Source organism: Oncorhynchus nerka, linkage group LG18 (genome assembly GCF_034236695.1).
Source record: "Oncorhynchus nerka isolate Pitt River linkage group LG18, Oner_Uvic_2.0, whole genome shotgun sequence".
NCBI lineage: Eukaryota > Metazoa > Chordata > Actinopteri > Salmoniformes > Salmonidae > Oncorhynchus > Oncorhynchus nerka.
The window spans coordinates 66,781,772-66,801,736 of NC_088413.1; the positions used below are offsets into that span (position 1 = coordinate 66,781,772).

The window sequence follows — 19,965 nt, forward strand, 5'->3', positions numbered from 1 at the left end:
GGAGGAAGTGGGATCACCCGAGGAGGGAAGGACCCTACGAGGTGGCAACAGCCACAATCACGGCCGTCCAAGTGAAAGGAAGCAAGACGTGGTATCATCTAAACCACTGCACCCGAGTCCCGACGGAGAGAAGGACACAACCATACAGAGATGGGGACACAGAGGATGCTGATTCACCAGAGGGGACCCCGGAGGGAGCAGGAGCAGCGGAATCGATCAAAGCGCCGGGAAGGAGTCAAGAAAATGGCAGACCAGATACAACGAGTGCATCAGCTAACACACTCAGAAGAAGCATCAGGGGAAAATAGCCTGAAAAGAAAAGAGACAAATAACCAAAGTTTCCTCCAGTACGGCCAGAAAGCCCAGAAGTGTGTGTGGGGGGGGGGGGGTTTACATGTCTGCTACTCCTGATGATATACCTGTTGGGGCAGACCTTGTTGACGGAAGCCCTCTACAGTGGGACCCCGAGGTATCGCCTAAAGAATGGGAACATCTCTTCCCTTAAATGGACGCCTTCCCAGATGGAAGCCAAGTTTGGCCTGAGGAGGGAACAACAGGCGAAGAGAGTGGAGGAGAAACCTTATCAGGAACAACAAGTGAAGAAAGCGGAGGAGAAGCATTATACCAAGAGCAGAGGGAGAAATCGTGCAAGGAAGAACAGAAATCCTGCAAGATGAAAGAAATGGGGATTTCCCCACAATTGACTTTTCAGCCCTTACCTGGTCTCCATAATGAACTATTGAAATTAGGACCACGAAAGAACAGTGACAGTGACAGAGTAAAAGCAACTGAGGACAATACGAAGATGATGCACGCACTCACAATCAAGATAAATTATAAAAGCAGGAAGAGAAGAGAGGAACCTGTCAAACGAGGTAAAAAGACAGGACCTGTTGATAGGTTTAAATTTCATGTTCCCCCACAACTTCTAACAGAACCAGGGGAACAGAGGACAGTTTCGGTATGGAAGAGGGAACCCCCACCAGGGGGGGCCACTCTGTGGATGGACGCATCATATAACAAAGGGAGAAGTTTTGTGGGACCCCAAAGGATGTGACCTGAAATTAACCAAATATGTGGAAGGGTGGGAGTTTATCATGAACAAGATAACACCAGCAGAAGGTTAAGAATTTGAAATTGAAATAACAAGAACAGGACTGAGTGAAGGAAACAGTTACGAATATGTTAAATTGGGTCCTATGCCAGCACCTGAACAAAAACAGCTGGTGACAACCAAAACAGATGTTTGTAAGTAGAGCTGACACTCCGGTGATAGTTAATCCTGTGCCGGGTAGGCCAGGCCACTATACTGATGGCAATGGACAGTTATGCAATGTGGTTGGTGGACCCCTTGACTGCCCTTTTGGTAATCCAAACTGCCTGTATGGAGTGGTCTCTGGAGGTGGTTACACTTGCCATGGTTTTCATAAGGATCGTTTACATGTATATGCTGACATTCCAAATTCATAGGACAGTCAACTGATACGTATCCACAAAAAGGGTATTTTCCATAGTAAATACAGGGGTACTATGTATGGTTTTAATATTTCTATTTTTGCTTATGGTCTTGTGTTTGTGTATGTTTTGTTGAATGTTTTTGATAGGTATATCAATGACTGTTTCTTTGAATTAAAAGTTAGTTTTGCCTTCTGAATATTAGGTTAAATATAAAAACATGTAGGTAACAGTGGGATATCCCGGTTACAAGTGTCTATGGACCATGTCCTTAATCTTCTAACAGAGGCTGGTATCATGTTTGTTGGAGAGGTGTTTGAGAGGGAGGATCATGTTGACAGCTTAAATTTCGAATGATGTTGTGTCAATTTTATTTTGAATTTTTTATTTTTATTTTTCACATAACTGAGATAGTCTTAAGCAAGGCTATGTACTTATGTGCTCATGCTTCAACAAAATGTAATGTATTATTTTAATTGTTTCTATACTTAACTGGATCTTTTACTCTTATGAAATACTAGAGATGTTTGGTCCAGTTGGTATTATATATTTTACTCTGTTTTTATATTTTATTGTCTATCACAGGTATTCTTATTCACCGTCCAATGCATTGAGTTACTGATCTGTATTAAAATCATGATTAAAAAAGTTAATAGTAGAATTATGGGATAATTATACTGAATGAATGTAAATCTGCTAATATTGATGTGTGTTAAATTGAGGTTTTTACTTTAAGTGACAATGACCCATTTGAATCACTGAGGAATGTTGGATAAATAGTTGGGTTGTTACTTATGATTTGGAATATGGATGATTTCAATGACCTATTCTCTATTCCTGAGTATATTTCTGAGCATGAGTACTTAGAGGGATGTCTGTCCTATATGTTGTGAGGAGGCCTGTGTTTAGACACTGGTTCTCATGTAACTTAAAGAGCATAAATATGTTATGTTTTTATTTTCCTCAAATGGGTTATTCTGTGTTATTAAACACAGAATAACACATTAAACACAAATGTGCAAGGTTGTCTTGTAGAATAAAGGTTGTAATCTTAGTTTCAGGAGGGAGAAAGCTTACATATAAGCTAAGCAAATGTGCAAGGTTGTCTTGTAGAATAAAGGTTGTAATCTTAGTTTCAGGAGGGAGAAAGCTTACATATAAGCTAAGCAAATGTGCAAGGTTGTCTTGTAGAATAAAGGTTGTAATCTTAGTTTCAGGAGGGAGAAAGCTTACATATAAGCTAAGGTATTTGACATTGAGGGGATTTGAATTTTAAAATATTGAGTATGTAATTAATATGCTGATTCTTCAAAAGGGACTGAGTCCCTTGAGAGGGGAATGTCGTGGAAGGATCAGAATTTGTTGGTAACATTTATAAGATGTTTTATATTTATCAAATGTGTGTAAGTTACTTCTCATCAGAATGGTATTTTTGTATAATACTGTGGCGAGGTTGCAGTTATCTGTTCTATGTCAAGACTAAGTTGCATGGGCCGCGGAGAGGGGAGAGGTCAAAATGTCATCATGTGTAAACATATCTTTTACTCCCTACCTTTCCCAGTGGGGAAAGGAAGGTGGCAGTATCTGGAATCATTCTATGCTCCCTCTAATGTTGTTTCTATCTTAACCTATAGCCTCACTCTCCTCTCCGTGAGTTTGTATTTAGAGTGGGTTGTATCTAAATGACAATTTGATATATGCCTGTTGATATGGAGGATTGGTTTATGGTTCTGGGGTTTGGGAAAGGAGACAAAGCTGAATGATGAATTATGTCAATGCTGTCTGACTATGTGTGATCTTTGCTATAAAGGATCCCATTTTGCCATTGTGTGGGGACTCTCAACTTTTCATTAGACATACTGAACTGTTGAAAGTCATAATGCTATAGAGCTTATATAATTAAAGATGGACTTTTATAAACTCTGACTTGTGTGTGTGGTTTGCTCCCATGATTTGGTAAATATAGGACATTTCCACGACACTAGTCTCCTTACTACTCTCACTACTAGCCTCCTTACTAGCCTGCTTACTAATCTCCATCCTAGCCTGCTTACTAATCTCCCTCCTAGCCTCTCTTACTAGTCTCCTAGCCTCTCCCATAGCCTCCCTACTAGTCTCCCTATTGGCCTCCCTCCTAGCCTCCCTACTTTTCTCCCTCCTAGCCTCCTTACTAATCTCCCTCCTAGCCTCCTTACTAATCTCCCTCCTAGCCTCTTTACTAATCTCCCTACTAGCCTCCCTATGAGTCTCCCTACTAGCCTCCTTACTAGGCTCCCTACTAGCCTCCTTACTTGTCTCCCTAATAGTCTCCCTTCTAGCCTCCTTACTAGCCTCCCTCCTAGCCTCCTTACTAGTCTCCCTACTAGCCTCCCTCCTAGTCTCCCTCATAGCCCTGATAAATAAACAATGCACAGCGCTGACCTTTAGGTTAACAGCTTTTTATGCTTGCTCCACTCAGCACTCTCCCTGATTCAATTACCACAAAGGTCCAGGAGACGCCGGGAATAAGCAAAGAGACCCAGCCCGTCTGTCTGTCTGTCTGTCTGTCTGTCTGTCTGTCTGTCTGCCCGTCTGTCTGTCTGCCCGTCTGTCTGTCTCTGACTGCCCGTCTGTCTGCCCGTCTGTCTGCCCGTCCGCCCGTCCGTCTGTCTGTGGTCCCGATTAAACCTGCCGAGACTCAGTAGAGGCCTCAATTGTAAATAATTTTACCACATGAGACCATCAAGTCACCTTGAATTTGAACAATCCCCCTCAGACACCCATGCAAAAATGGATGCACACATGCGCTCGCGCACGTCTCACACACACACACACACACACACACACCACACACACACACACACACACACACACACACACACACACACACACACACACACACACACACACACACACACACACTCCACAACTATGTCACCCCACCCCTTGATCCCTCAATTCCCCAGCCACCCTCTCCTTCTCTTCCAGCAGCACAGAGGACCCAGAGTGTTATTTAGGCTTTACTGGTCTGTATTAAATTCTGCAATTTGAAGGGCTGTTAAGTTCTTCAATTGAAATTTATTTTAAGATGCAGGTACTTTTTATTTTATTGATGCTTTATTGCTCTCCGCGTGCAGGCTAGAACACACTGGAATAATACCACTCTACCCCAATAACACCACTATACTCCAATAACACCACTCTACCCCAATAACACCACTCCACCCCAATAACAACACTTCACCCCAATAACACCACTCTACCCCAATAACACCACTATACTCCAATAACACCACTCTACCCCAATAACACCACTCCACCCCAATAACAACACTTCACCCCAATAACACCACTCTACCCCAATAACAACACTCCACCCCAATAACAACACTTCACCCCAATAACACCACTCTACCCCAATAACACCACTCTACCCCAATAACACCACTCCACCCCAATAACAACACTTCACCCCAATAACACCACTCTACCCCAATAACACCACTCCACCCGAATACCAACACTTCACCCCAATAACACCACTCTACCCCAATAACACCACTCTACCCCAATAACAACACTTCACCCCAATAACACCACTCTACCCCAATAACACCACTCCACCCCAATAATACCACTCTACCCCAATAGCACCACTATACTCCAATAACACCACTCTACCCCAATAACACCACTCTACCCCAATAACAACACTTCACCCCAATAACACCACTCTACCCCAATAACACCACTCTACCCCAATAACAACACTTCACCCCAATAACACCACTCTACCCCAATAACACCACTTCACCCCAATAACACCACTCACCCCAATAACACCACTCTACCTCAATAACACCACTCCACCCCAATAACATCACTATACTCCAATAACACCACTCTACCCCAATAACACCACTATACTCCAATAACACCACTCTACCCCAATAACACCACTCTACCCCAATAACAACACTTCACCCCAATAACACCACTCTACCCCAATAACACCACTCCACCTCAATAATACCACTCTACCTCAATAACACCACTATACTCCAATAACACCACTCTACCCCAATAACACCACTCTACCCCAATAACAACACTTCACCCCAATAACACCACTCTACCCCAATAACAACACTTCACCCCAATAACACCACTCTACCCCAATAACACCACTTCACCCCAATAACACCACTCACCCCAATAACACCACTCTACCTCGATAACACCACTCCACCCCAATAACATCACTATACTCCAATAACACCACTCTACCCCAATAACACCACTCCACCCCAATAACACCACTCTACCCCAATAACACCACTCTACCCCAATAACAACACTTCACCCCAATAACACCACTCTACCCCAATAACACCACTCCACCCCAATAACACCACTCTACCACAATAACACCACTCCACCCCAATAACACCACTCCACCCCAATAACACCACTCCACCCCCATAACACCACTATACTCCAATAACACCACTCCACACCAATAACACCACTATACTCCAATAACTCCACTCAACACCACTCTACCAGTAGATGTAGTGGTAGGACGTTAGGAATACTTTGAGAGGCCTTCCCTCCTCTCCCCCCTCTCCCTCCTCTCCCCCTCTCCCTCCCTCCCCCCTCTCCCCCCACCCTCCCTCTCCCTGGCACCGTAAATCGCCACAGCAGAAGGCTAAACAAGAACGCGTGCCGCCAGGCCTTAAATCACATTTATAAGGATTTGGTTAGCATAGTAATAACAAAATCAAGTGACAAGGCCGGGAGGGGGGCAGTGGGAGGCGGAGGGAGATGGGGGGGGGGGTTCTTTTTAACATAGCAGAGGTCTGTGGAAGGAGAGGATGAGGCTTTTGAAGGTGAGCAGGCTGGCTGATATTAAAGAGGACAAATTACAGGGTTTACGGTCATAGGGAAGAGAAGACCGCACGCTCTGTCCCTGTAGAAATGTATTCAATTCATTTCCAGTAATCTGCCACGTAATGAAAAAAAAAAAATCTTTAGAAATACTGTATGTTCCCTATTGTAATTCTGTCATGGTTAACATTACATAACATTAGCATTACTGAAACGCCTTACACTAAGTGAAAAAAATACACACAGTATACAGTATAAGGGATATCAGCAGACACAGGGACACAGATACACACGCACAAGTGGAGGCTGGTGAGGGGAGGACAGCTCATAATAATGGCTGGAACGGAGGGAATGGAATGGCATCAAACACATGGAAACCATGTGTTTGTTGTGTTTGATACCATTCCACATATTCCCCTCCAGTCATTACCACGAGCACGTCCTCCCCAATTTAAGTGCCACCGACCTCCTGTGACACGCACAAACATACGTAGAGATGAATAAGAAATCCCTTTAATTCAATACCGTAACTGAATATGGATATAAATAAGGATAATTTGATTCTTGATAATTATTATGAAGTCATATTCCTTTCGATTAAATCAGCTGTCAAATTCACAGGCAGATATTGATTACATAAGATTCTTAAGTCGTTCCTTGTATTCATGTATTAGTTAAGCATATAAAATGATATAAGGTCAAAATTACTTCAAAATCATGGTCTCTCGCACACACACACAGACACACGCACGCATGCACGCACACACCCAGACACGCACACACACATGCACGCACGCACACACACACACACCCAGACACGCACACACACAAACACACGCACACACACATGCACAAACACACACACACACGCACACACACACTCATGTTCCTTAGCCTGGAACATGAGAGACAAAGATAAGGAACATGGTAAAAGTTGATGTTCACAGGACCAGCTGTCAGGTTCCAGGAATAACAATTCATGGAAGAAATGACATTACAAAGAAACCAGACGCCCTCGTGGATACTTAACGATCTCATCTGTCTTGGATAGGTGAAACCCCTGTTCTCCACACACTCACAAAGAAGAAAGGAAAAGTGTGTGTGTGTGTGTGTGTGCGCATGTGTGTGTGTGCGTGCGTGCACCATCTCCACAGAGAGACAGAGGAAAAAGTAAGAAGCTATAATGACACTACACACTAATGAACATATACTATTTAATATAACACTAATGAACATACACTATTGAATATAACATTAATGGACATACACTATTTAATATAACACTAATGAACATACACTATTGAATATAACATTAATGGACATACACTATTTAATATAACACTAATGAACATATACTATTTAATATAACACTAATGAACATACACTATTTAATATAACACTAATGAACATACACTATTTAATATAACACTAATGAACATACACTATTTAATATAACACTAATGGACATACACTATTTAATATAACACTAATGAACATATACTATTTAATATAACACTAATGAACATACACTATTTAATATAACACTAATGAACATACACTATTTAATATAACACTATTGATAATATTATATTTAATATAACAATAATGAACATATACTATTTAATATAACACTAATGATAGTATTCTATTTAATATAACACTATTGATATATACTATTTAATATAACACTAATGATAGTATTCTATTTAATATAACACTAATGATATATATTATTTAATATAACACTAATGATATATACTATTTAATATAACACTAATGATAGTATTCTATTTAATATAACACTAATGATATATACTATTTAATATAACACTAATGATAGTATTCTATTTAATATAACACTAATGATATATATTATTTAATATAACACTAATGATATATACTATTTAATATAACACTAATGATAGTATTCTATTTAATATAACACTAATGATATATACTATTTAATATAACACTAATGATAGTATTCTATTTAATATAACACTAATGATAGTATTCTATTTAATATAACACTAATGATAGTATTCTATTTAATATAACACTAATGATAGTATTCTATTTAATATAACACTAATGATAGTATTCTATTTAATATAACACTAATGATAGTATTCTATTTAATATAACACTAATGATATATACTATTTAATATAACACTAATGATAGTATTCTATTTTATATAACACTAATGATATATACTATTCAATATAACACTGTCGAACATATAATATTTGATTAACTACAACCCCTCTGTGCTCCAAGGACAATGAGGTGCTTCACCTAACTAGTGTAAAAAAAAAATCCTTTAATATGTATGAATTAATTCATGAGTAGGATTACTGTCTTTGAACAGATCCTAGTGGTGTCATGCTGGGTTGGTTATGTGAATGACGAGGCCTCACATGAACATGGAAATCACGCTTTGAATTCTAAATTCACTCCACATCACATTTGATTCAGTTCAATTCTATCTATGTGATTAACTAACATTCCATTTCCTTTGTAGATTCCATTTTCATCTGTGTCTCAGCATCTCCTATCAGCACGGTGTATTTTCTTATTAATGTCTTCATATTGTTCTCCGCATACCAATTCAATTTATAGACCAAATGGTTTATAATTTCAAATATTAAAGATGATTAAATATAAACAATTATTTTCTTAGTTATGTTTAATCTGGAAGCTTAAGGAACTTCTTCCTCTGACCTTGTGCTCCTGTTTAATGAGGCTCCAAAAAGTAACACACGCTACCTTCCACTCTGGGCTACAAGCCTTTAACATTGACACCGTGGCTAGAACTAACAGTGGCTCCTGTGCGTGTGTATGTGTGCGTGTGTATGTGTGCATGTGTGTGTGTGTGTGTGTGCGTGTGTGTGTGTCCCTCTCCTGTATATAAGCAGTAAATGGGACAGATGTGGACAATCTCCGAGGCCATTTCTAAATCAGGGACAAATTTAAAACGCAACGCCTATTTAAAAAAAAGAACAGACATGGACCCTTCCAGAGAGTCAAAGGAAATATGGTCCATGGTTATCCTATCTTCCCCTCATCTGTCACCTTGCCTGTCCTCTACCCCTCCTCCATCTACATCGCTCTCTCAGCCACATTATTTGTGAAGAATCTCCTAGACTCTTTGCCTCTGTTCATTTAGTTTCCTCAACCACTATTTCAACCTGATGGGCCACAATGATGTGTGTGTGTGTGGTGATGAGATGTGTGTGTGTGTGTGGTAATGAGATGAGTGTGTGTGTGTGTGTATGTGTGTGGTGATGAGATATGTGTGTGTGTGTGTGTGTGTGTGTGTGTGTGTGTGTGTGTGTGTGTGTGTGGTGATGAGACGTGGGTGTGTGTGTGGTGATGAGATGTGTGTGTGTGTGTGTGGTGATGAGACGTGGGTGTGTGTGTGTGTGTGTGTGTGTGTGTGTGGTGATGAGATGTGTGTGTGTGGTGATGAGACGTGGGTGTGTGTGTGTGTGTGTGTGTGTAGTGATGAGATGTGTGTGTGTGTGTGTGGTGATGAGACGTGGGTGTGTGTGTGTCTGTGTGTGTGGTGATGAGACGTGTGTGTGTGTGTGTGTGTGTGTGATGATGAGACGTGTGTGTGTGTGTGTGTGTGGTGATGAGACGTGGGTGTGTGTGTGTGTGTGTGGTGATGAGATGTGTGTGTGTGGTGATGAGACGTGGGTGTGTGTGTGGTGATGAGATGTGTGTGTGTGTGTGTGGTGATGCGACGTGGGTGTGTGTGTGTGGTGATGAGATGTGTGTGTGTGTGTGTGTGTGTGTGTGTGGTGATGAGACGTGGGTGTGTGTGTGTGTGTGTAGTGATGAGATGTGGGTGTGTGTGTGTGTGTGTAGTGATGAGATGTGTGTGTGGTGATGAGACGTGTGTGTGTGTGTAGTGATGAGATGTGTGTGTGTGTGTGTGTGGTGATGAGACGTGTGTGTGTGTGTGTAGTGATGAGATGTCTGTGTGTGTGTGTAGTGATGAGATGTGTGTGTGTGTGGTGATGAGACGTGTGTGTGTGTGTGTGTGTAGTGATGAGACGTGTGTGTGTGTGTGTGTAGTGATGAGACGTGTGTGTGTGTGTGTGTGTGTGTAGTGATGAGATGTGAGGGACTGATTATTAGCGGTGCCAGTAGACATTAATACACTGCATCTCCCATAATCCTCTCTGGCGGTGACCGGGCGCTGACTCGTGGCGTTGAGACTCTTGTAAGCAGCGTTGTGTCTTTCACAGTGAACGCACGGAATGTAAAGGTCTTATCTCTGGTAGCAACCATCATACTATCACACACTCTGGCTAATACAACGCCTCTACACAAGTCACAAAGGAGAAGTGTGTGTGTGTTTGTGTGTGTAGGAAAAGAGTGCAGGGGTAATAGTGTGTATGTAGGTGTTGACTGAGTTTGGGTGGTGTGTGTTTGATACATGTTCTCTCTGTTAGGGCCACAGACAGAGAGGGCTTAGAGTGGCGGACATAGCACTACTGACCTATTGTCCACACGCACACACACACACACACACACACACACACACACACACACACACACACACATACACACACACACACACACAAAATATTCCCATAAGCAGCTCTGTCTCAATCGTCCATTGAGGAAGGTGTGTGTAGCAGGTGTGCTGATTCTGAAAAGCTAGGAGAAAGTGATGGGCAGTAATACAACGCATCCTGAATCTATGCAGATAGTGGTGCTATAATTATACTGCATGTCGTAATAGAGAAGTAATTCATGTTTAACTTTGCAGAGAGTCTAATGTGATTCTATTACAGCAATTAGCTAGCAATGACACTGACTAGGTCATCTACACACACTATACACTTTCAATATTCTCTCTCCCTCCCTCCCTCCCTCCTCTCTCTCTGTCTCTCTCATGTGAATGCGAGTGAGTGTGTGTATGTGAGAGAGAATCCCTGTACACACGGTCTGTGTGTAAGGACATGAACTATCACTCATTTAATCGCTTGTAGTCTGTGAGAGAATGTGAGTTATGAGAATGTGACTTTTCAAAGAATGTGTGTGTGTTCCAAGTGCATGTGTTCCTGTGAGTGTAAGGCAGTATACATCGTAAATAGCATGTTTGGGTTTATGCCCTAAAACCACGTGTGTGTACTCACTGTCCTCTGCGGTACGTAGGCTGGTCCAGTCACTGGCGGTCTCTCCGTGCGTGTGTGACACCACCACTCTGAACAGGTAGTCTGTGTATGGAGACAGACCTTCCACTGTGTGGCTGAATGTGCTCGTCACGTTGTTCAACAGTCTATGAGGGAACACACACACACAAGTTTATATTTATTCTGCTAGATACATAAAAAGAAAATGAGTAGCCCCACGCTCAAAAGAGATGATAGAAACACGGATTAGTTTACTGTTGGGGCCAACATTATAATCAGTAAAAAGTCACCTGAGTGACAGATTAATGATTCATTAAAATCTGTTAGTGTTTTAAATGTGAGTCTATATTAACTACTAGACGTTCTCTCTGAGCTCTTATTCCTCATTTAAATGTCAAGCCTTGCGCGTAACAAACACAATTCTAAACATTTCATATATCAAATCCCACATTTATCAAATTATAAATTAGGATAAAACACCGGGCCACCAACATCAACCCACCCTTCAACTATCACACATACATTTGGATATCAATTAACAGAACGTCACTGAATATGACGCCAGGTAATTGGCATGAATGAATCAACCATGTATTGTTCTAGCAGCACCAATCTCCCAGACAGGGCCTTTCTATAGAAGAGCACTATTGGACATAATGAATAAATCAGGGTAAGAATGAGAGGCGTACGTACTGTAGGTAGCGTGCTGGAGGGTGAGGGAATGACTCTGATATATAATACATGGACCTAGTCATTTATTTATTACCACAGAATGAGAATAGTCTCTTTTTGGATTAAATTGCAATTTGTTGTCAGGAAGCATGGAATGAATACATATCAGATACCAGCACAACTTTTTTATTTTAATCTTGCCCTCTCCGTCTACTGATCTCTACTTCTCTCTCTCTCTCTCTCTACCTCTCTCTCTCTCTCTCTCTCTTTCTCACTTTCTCTCTACCTCTCTCTCTACCTCTACCTTTCTCTCTTTCTCTCTACCTCTCTCTCTCTCTCTTTCTCTCTACCTCTCTCTCTCTCTCTCTCTACCTCTCTCTACCCCTCTCTCTCTCTACCTCTCTCTCTCTCTACCTCTCTCTCTCTCTTTATCTCTCTCTACCTTTCTCTCTTTCTTTCTACCTCTTTCTCTCTCCCTACGTCTCTCTCTCTCACTCCCTTTCTTTCTACCTCTCTTTATCTCTACCTCTACCTTTCTCTCTCACTCTCTTTCTTTCTACCTTCTTTCTCTCTACCTCTCTCTACCTCTCTCTCTCACTTTCTTTCTACCTCTCTCTTTCTCTCTACCTCTCTCTCTCTTTCTTTCTACCTCTCTCTCTCTTTCTTTCTACCTCTCTCTTTCTCTCTACCTCTCTCTCTCTCTCTTTCTCGCTACCTCTCTCTTTCTCTCTCTACCAATTGTTGCCCTCCCCTTTCTCTCCTTCCTTCCCTCTCCCTCTTCACACAATGCATTATAGCCAGCTCAAATAGCCCAGGCCTGTATATTTAGCCAATGCACTTCATTCTTGATTGTAGAAAGTGTATAACTTGTGCTACAAGGTGTTGGAAAGGGACAGAGTAAGCCCGGACATTGACGAGGTACACGTTACTTATTGAGCTATGAAAGTTACTGTTAGTGGTTTGTCCGGTGTAGCCCTGAGCAGCAGTAGTAATGTTAGTCTGTCTATTCTACTCTGTCTGTAAGTGATGTTAGTGGCTTTAGTAGTGATAGTGTTATCTATGGAAGGGTGAAGGGTTTGACCATTGTAAAGGAACATCCGGCATAGCCCTCATCTGAAGGGCATTGTGTATGGTTTTGCTGTATAGCTGTGTATGTTTAGTAGTAGAGTAGTTTATTGTGCATCTATGGTCAGCCGTAATGCATAGTAAGGGGTCTTACTGTTGTATAGGACCGTCTGGCGTGTCCCTCATCTGTAGGTCGTAGTATAAGGGTCCAGGAGCGTTGGCACGGCCCGGAGGGAGCCAGGACAACTGCAGACTGGCAGGGGTGGCAACTATCCCACCTGGGGGCATTACACCATCTGGAGCTGGGGGGAGAGAGAGAGAAAGAGAGAGAGAGAGGGAGAGAGAGAGAGAGAGAGAGAGAGAGAGATGAAAGGACATTTTCACCAATCCCCTTGGTCCTTAGACATAGAGGATGACACTGTGTCATTTGTCCCTCTGGGCTCTCTGTAGGCCACCAGAACAGACAGCTCAGCTTGTGCCCCAGATGATGACGTGTGACAACATCTGCCCTCTCTTCTCCTCTCTTCCTCCATAAGGCATTATCATTCAGAGAGTGGCAGGAGTCAGCGCTCCCTCTCTGATCTACAACAAAGACTGTTCCAACAAAGAACTTTATAGAAAGAGAGAGAGGAGGAGAGAAAGAGAGAAAAGGAGAAAGTGAAAGAGGCAGTGCCCTGAATAGAGAGATAGAGAGATGGAGCAGAAAGGAGAGGAATGGGAGAGACTCATTTCTAAAGAAGGGTCGGCCCACTCTCACCCCCCCAGACCAGATATACAAGCCCCTACTGACACACACACACACACACACACTTATATCCTCATTAACATTGCCGTTGCATTGTGATCCTCTTCAGGCAACTGTTAAATTCTCCACTTATGAACATCGATCAGACGGTGAAACATCTTCAAGGTCTGGAGTGAAAACATCTGGAAAACATCACTCTAATCTGGAGTGATTTGTCTGCTTGGAGGTGCACTTGACTGGACACCAGTTCAAATCACACTGTTAGAGAGGCTATAGAACACACGTCAACACCATAGTGTGTGCCTGTGTGTGTACTTGCATGCATGTGTGTGTGTGTGGAGAGACTGTAGAGACCATTGTTCAATCAACATCAACACACTCCTCTCACAGCCCTCCACTCATCACTGCACTACACTACAGGCCAGACACAAACCACTGATTACTGATCCTTTACACACGACACATACTGATAGACCAATACATAATAAAACATACACTAGGAAAAACAGACCTATTGGACATAATGAACATCAGAAGACAACACAATAATAGATCGAAGATAAATTATTTTGGAGATGGAATTTAGTGAGAGGACCATTCAGTTCATGTGTATGTGTCCGTGCATGTGTATATGTTTGTGTATGAGTGCGAGCGTGTACGCATGCGTCTGTCTATGTGTGTGTGTGTGCGTGTCTATCTGCGTGCATGTTTGTGTGTGCACGTGAATGCATGGCTGAGTCTGTCTGTGTGTGTGTGTGTGTGTGTGTGTGTGTGTGTGTGTGTGTATTAATGAAGTGATTTGGTGGTGAGGCGTTAGTCTAATGTGTTGATGGATGGGAGGGATGTGTGTCAATATGGCCACTGGAACAGAGGATTATGGGGAGAGGGAGAGACTCCCTGGGGACTCATATGTCACTTAGGAAGACAGGAAACAGCACGGACCTCAAAAAAGAAAGGAGGGAAAAAAGAAAAAAAAACAAGACAAAGGAGATGACTTAACCGAATCCTCTGTTCCCTGGTGAAGGGGCGAGGGGGTGGAGTGTGGGTGTGTGTGTTTGCATGCGTGTCACGGTCAAGCACTTCACTCACGTCAGCACCCCGAAATTAGTTTCATACCCAATTTACATAATGCACAGCACTCCCATTACGGCAAAATCACAGAATGGAATGACAAAAGAGATATAAGGACAAAGAAAATAATCGGTGTCTGCAGTATCTGAGTTGTAGTCTAAAGACCTGTTCTGTTGTAGTCTAAAGACTAGTTCTGTTGTTCTGTTGGAGTCTAAAGACCTGTTCTGTTGTTCTGTTGGAGTCTAAAGACCTGTTCTGTTGTTCTGTTGGAGTCTAAAGACCTGTTCTGTTGTAGTCTAAAGACTAGTTCTGTTGTTCTGTTGGAGTCTAAAGACCTGTTCTGTTGTTCTGTTGGAGTCTAAAGACTTGTTCTGTTGTTCTGTTGGAGTCTAAAGACCTGTTCTGTTGTTCTGTTGGAGTCTAAAGACCTGTTCTGTTGTAGTCTAAAGACTTGTTCTGTTGTTCTGTTGTCGTCTAAAGACATGTTCTGTTGGAGTCTAAAGACTTGTTCTGTTGTTGTCTAAAGACCTGTTCTGTTGTAGTCTAAAGACTTGTTCTGTTGTTCTGTTGTCGTCTAAAGACTTGTTCTGTTGGAGTCTAAAGACTTGTTCTGTTGTTGTCTAAAGACCTGTTCTGTTGTAGTCTAAAGACTTGTTCTGTTGGAGTCTAAAGACTTGTTCTGTTGTAGTCTAAAGACTTGTTCTGTTGTAGTCTAAAGACTTGTTCTGTTGGAGTCTAAAGACTTGTTCTGTTGTAGTCTAAAGACTTGTTCTGTTGTAGTCTAAAGACTTGTTCTGTTGTTCTGTCTAAAGACTTGTTGTTCTGTTGTAGTCTAAAGACTTGTTCTGTTGTAGTCTAAAGACTTGTTCTGTTGTTCTGTTGTTCTGTCTAAAGACTTGTTCTGTTGTAGTCTAAAGACTTGTTCTGTTGTAGTCTAAAGACTTGTTCTGTTGTAGTCTAAAGACTTGTTCTGTTGTAGTCTAAAGACTTGTTCTGTTGTAGTCTAAAGACTTGTTCTGTTGTTGTTGTCTAAAGACTTGTTCTGTTGTAGTCTAAAGACTTGTTCTGTTGTAGTCTAAAGACTTGTTCTGTTGTAGTCTAAAGACTTGTTCTGTTGTAGTCTAAAGACTTGTTCTGTTGTAGTCTAAAGACTTGTTCTGTTGTAGTCTAAAGACTTGTTCTGTTGTTCTGTCTAAAGACTTGTTCTGTTGTAGTCTAAAGACTTGTTCTGTTGTCTAAAGACTTGTTCTGTTGTAGTCTAAAGACTTGTTCTGTTGTAGTCTAAAGACTTGTTCTGTTGTAGTCTAAAGACTTGTTCTGTTGTTCTTGTTCTGTTGTTAAAGACTTGTTCTGTTGTAGTCTAAAGACTTGTTCTGTTGTGTTCTGTAGTCTAAAGACTTGTTCTGTTGTCGTCTAAAGACTTGTTCTGTTGTTCTGTTGTAGTCTAAAGACTTGTTCTGTTGGAGTCTAAAGACTTGTTCTGTTGTTCTGTTGTAGTCTAAAGACTTGTTCTGTTGTAGTCTAAAGACTTGTTCTGTTGTAGTCTAAAGACTTGTTCTGTTGTAGTCTAAAGACTTGTTCTGTTGTAGTCTAAAGACTTGTTCTGTTGTAGTCTAAAGACTTGTTCTGTTGTAGTCTAAAGACTTGTTCTGTTGTAGTCTAAAGACTTGTTCTGTTGTAGTCTAAAGACTTGTTCTGTTGTAGTCTAAAGACTTGTTCTGTTGTTCTGTTGTAGTCTAAAGACTTGTTCTGTTGTTCTGTTGTAGTCTAAAGACTTGTTCTGTTGTAGTCTAAAGACTTGTTCTGTTGTAGTCTAAAGACTTGTTCTGTTGTAGTCTAAAGACTTGTTCTGTTGTAGTCTAAAGACTTGTTCTGTTGTAGTCTAAAGACTTGTTCTGTTGTAGTCTAAAGACTTGTTCTGTTGTAGTCTAAAGACTTGTTCTGTTGGAGTCTAAAGACTTGTTCTGTTGTTCTGTTGGAGTCTAAAGACTTGTTCTGTTGTAGTCTAAAGACTTGTTCTGTTGTTCTGTTGGAGTCTAAAGACTTGTTCTGTTGTAGTCTAAAGACTTGTTCTGTTGTTGTCTAAAGACTTGTTCTGTTGGAGTCTAAAGACTTATTCTGTTGTAGTCTAAATACTTGTTCTGTTGTAGTCTAAAGACTTGTTCTGTTGGAGTCTAAAGACTTGTTCTGTTGTTCTGTTGTTGTCTAAAGACTTGTTCTGTTGTAGTCTAAAGACTTGTTCTGTTGGAGTCTAAAGACTTGTTCTGTTGGAGTCTAAAGACTTGTTCTGTTGTTCTGTTGTAGTCTAAAGACTTGTTCTGTTGTAGTCTAAAGACTTGTTCTGTTGTAGTCTAAAGACTTGTTCTGTTGGAGTCTAAAGACTTGTTCTGTTGGAGTCTAAAGACTTGTTCTGTTGTAGTCTAAAGACTTGTTCTGTTGTAGTCTAAAGACTTGTTCTGTTGTAGTCTAAAGACTTGTTCTGTTGTTCTGTTGTAGTCTAAAGACTTGTTCTGTTGTAGTCTAAAGACTTGTTCTGTTGTAGTCTAAAGACTTGTTCTGTTGGAGTCTAAAGACTTGTTCTGTTGGAGTCTAAAGACTTGTTCTGTTGTTCTAAAGACTGTTCTGTTGTAGTCTAAAGACTTGTTCTGTTGTAGTCTAGTCTAAAAGACTTGTTCTGTTGACTTGTTCTGTTGTAGTCTAAAGACTTGTTCTGTTGGAGTCTAAAGACTTGTTCTGTTGTAGTCTAAAGACTTGTTCTGTTGTAGTCTAAAGACTTGTTCTGTTGTTCTGTTGTAGTCTAAAGACTTGTTCTGTTGTAGTCTAAAGACTTGTTCTGTTGTAGTCTAAAGACTTGTTCTGTTGTAGTCTAAAGACTTGTTCTGTTGTAGTCTAAAGACTTGTTCTGTTGTAGTCTAAAGACTTGTTCTGTTGTAGTCTAAAGACTTGTTCTGTTGTAGTCTAAAGACTTGTTCTGTTGTTGTAGTCTAAAGACTTGTTCTGTTGTAGTCTGACTTGTTCTGTTGTAGTCTAAAGACTTGTTCTGTTGTAGTCTAAAGACTTGTTCTGTTGTTCTGTTCTGTTGTAGTCTAAAGACTTGTTCTGTTGTAGTCTAAAGACTTGTTCTGTTGTCTAAAGACTTGTTCTGTTGTTCTTGTTCTGTTGTTCTGTTGTAGTCTAAAGACTTGTTCTGTTGTAGTCTAAAGACTTGTTCTGTTGTAGTCTAAAGACTTGTTCTGTTGTAGTCTAAAGACTTGTTCTGTTGTTCTGAGTCTAAAGACTTGTTCTGTTGTTCTGACTTGTTCTGTTGTAGTAAAGACTTGTTCTGTTGTAGTCTAAAGACTTGTTCTGTTGGAAAAGACTTGTTCTGTTGTAGTCTAAAGACTTGTTCTGTTGTTCTGAGTCTAAAGACTTGTTCTGTTGTAGTCTAAAGACTTGTTCTGTTGTAGTCTAAAGACTTGTTCTGTTGTAGTCTAAAGACTTGTTCTGTTGTAGTCTAAAGACTTGTTCTGTTGGAGTCTAAAGACTTGTTCTGTTGGAGTCTAAAGACTTGTTCTGTTGTTCTGTTGTTGTTCTGTCTAAAGACTTGTTCTGTTGTAGTCTAAAGACTTGTTCTGTTGTAGTCTAAAGACTTGTTCTGTTGGAGTCTAAAGACTTGTTCTGTTGTAGTCTAAAGACTTGTTCTGACTTGTTCTGTTGTAGTCTAAAGACTTGTTCTGTTGTAGTCTAAAGACTTGTTCTGTTGTAGTCTAAAGACTTGTTCTGTTGTTGTTCTGTTGTAGTCTAAAGACTTGTTCTGTTGTAGTCTAAAGACTTGTTCTGTTGTTCTGTCTAAAGACTTGTTCTGTTGTAGTCTAAAGACTTGTTCTGTTGTTCTGAGTCTAAAGACTTGTTCTGTTGTAGTCTAAAGACTTGTTCTGTTGACTTGTTCTGTTGTAGTCTAAAGACTTGTTCTGTTGTAGTCTAAAGACTTGTTCTGTTGTAGTCTAAAGACTTGTTCTGTTGTAGTCTAAAGACTTGTTCTGTTGTAGTCTAAAGACTTGTTCTGTTGTTGTTCTGTCTAAAGACTTGTTCTGTTGGAGTCTAAAGACTTGTTCTGTTGTAGTCTAAAGACTTGTTCTGTTGTAGTCTAAAGACTTGTTCTGTTGTAGTTCTGTTGTAGTCTAAAGACTTGTTCTGTTGTAGTCTAAAGACTTGTTCTGTTGGAGTCTAAAGACTTGTTCTGTTGGAGTCTAAAGACTTGTTCTGTTGTTCTAAAGACTTGTTCTGTTGTAGTCTAAAGACTTGTTCTGTTGTAGTCTAAAGACTTGTTCTGTTGTAGTCTAAAGACTTGTTCTGTTGTTCTAAAGACTTGTTCTGTCTAAAGACTTGTTCTGTTGTAGTCTAAAGACTTGTTCTGTTGTAGTCTAAAGACTTGTTCTGTTGTTCTGTTGTAGTCTAAAGACTTGTTCTGTTGTAGTCTAAAGACTTGTTCTGTTGTCTAAAGACTTGTTCTGTTGTTGTCTAAAGACTTGTTCTGTTGTAGTCTAAAGACTTGTTCTGTTGTAGTCTAAAGACTTGTTCTGTTGTAGTCTAAAGACTTGTTCTGTTGTAGTCTAAAGACTTGTTCTGTTGGAGTCTAAAGACTTGTTCTGTTGTTCTAAAGACTTGTTCTGTTGGAGTCTAAAGACTTGTTCTGTTGGAGTCTAAAGACTTGTTCTGTTGTTCTGTTGTAGTCTAAAGACTTGTTCTGTTGTTCTGTTGTAGTCTAAAGACTTGTTCTGTTGTAGTCTAAAGACTTGTTCTGTTGTAGTCTAAAGACTTGTTCTGTTGTAGTCTAAAGACTTGTTCTGTTGTAGTCTAAAGACTTGTTCTGTTGTTCTGTTGTCTAAAGACTTGTTCTGTTGTAGTCTAAAGACTTGTTCTGTTGTAGTCTAAAGACTTGTTCTGTTGTAGTCTAAAGAC

The 19,965-nt window shown here is 40.6% G+C and overlaps 1 protein-coding gene across 1 annotated transcript in view; it reads right to left on the reverse strand.

Moving 5' to 3' along the window:
- Nucleotides 1–19,965, reverse strand: part of ush2a (Usher syndrome 2A (autosomal recessive, mild)) — a 458,847-nt gene that overhangs the window by 164,403 nt on the left and 274,479 nt on the right. Inside the window, 2 exon segments of the mRNA XM_065004287.1 lie at nucleotides 11,475–11,617; nucleotides 13,363–13,510. Of these exon segments, the coding sequence (XP_064860359.1) occupies nucleotides 11,475–11,617; nucleotides 13,363–13,510 (291 nt within the window).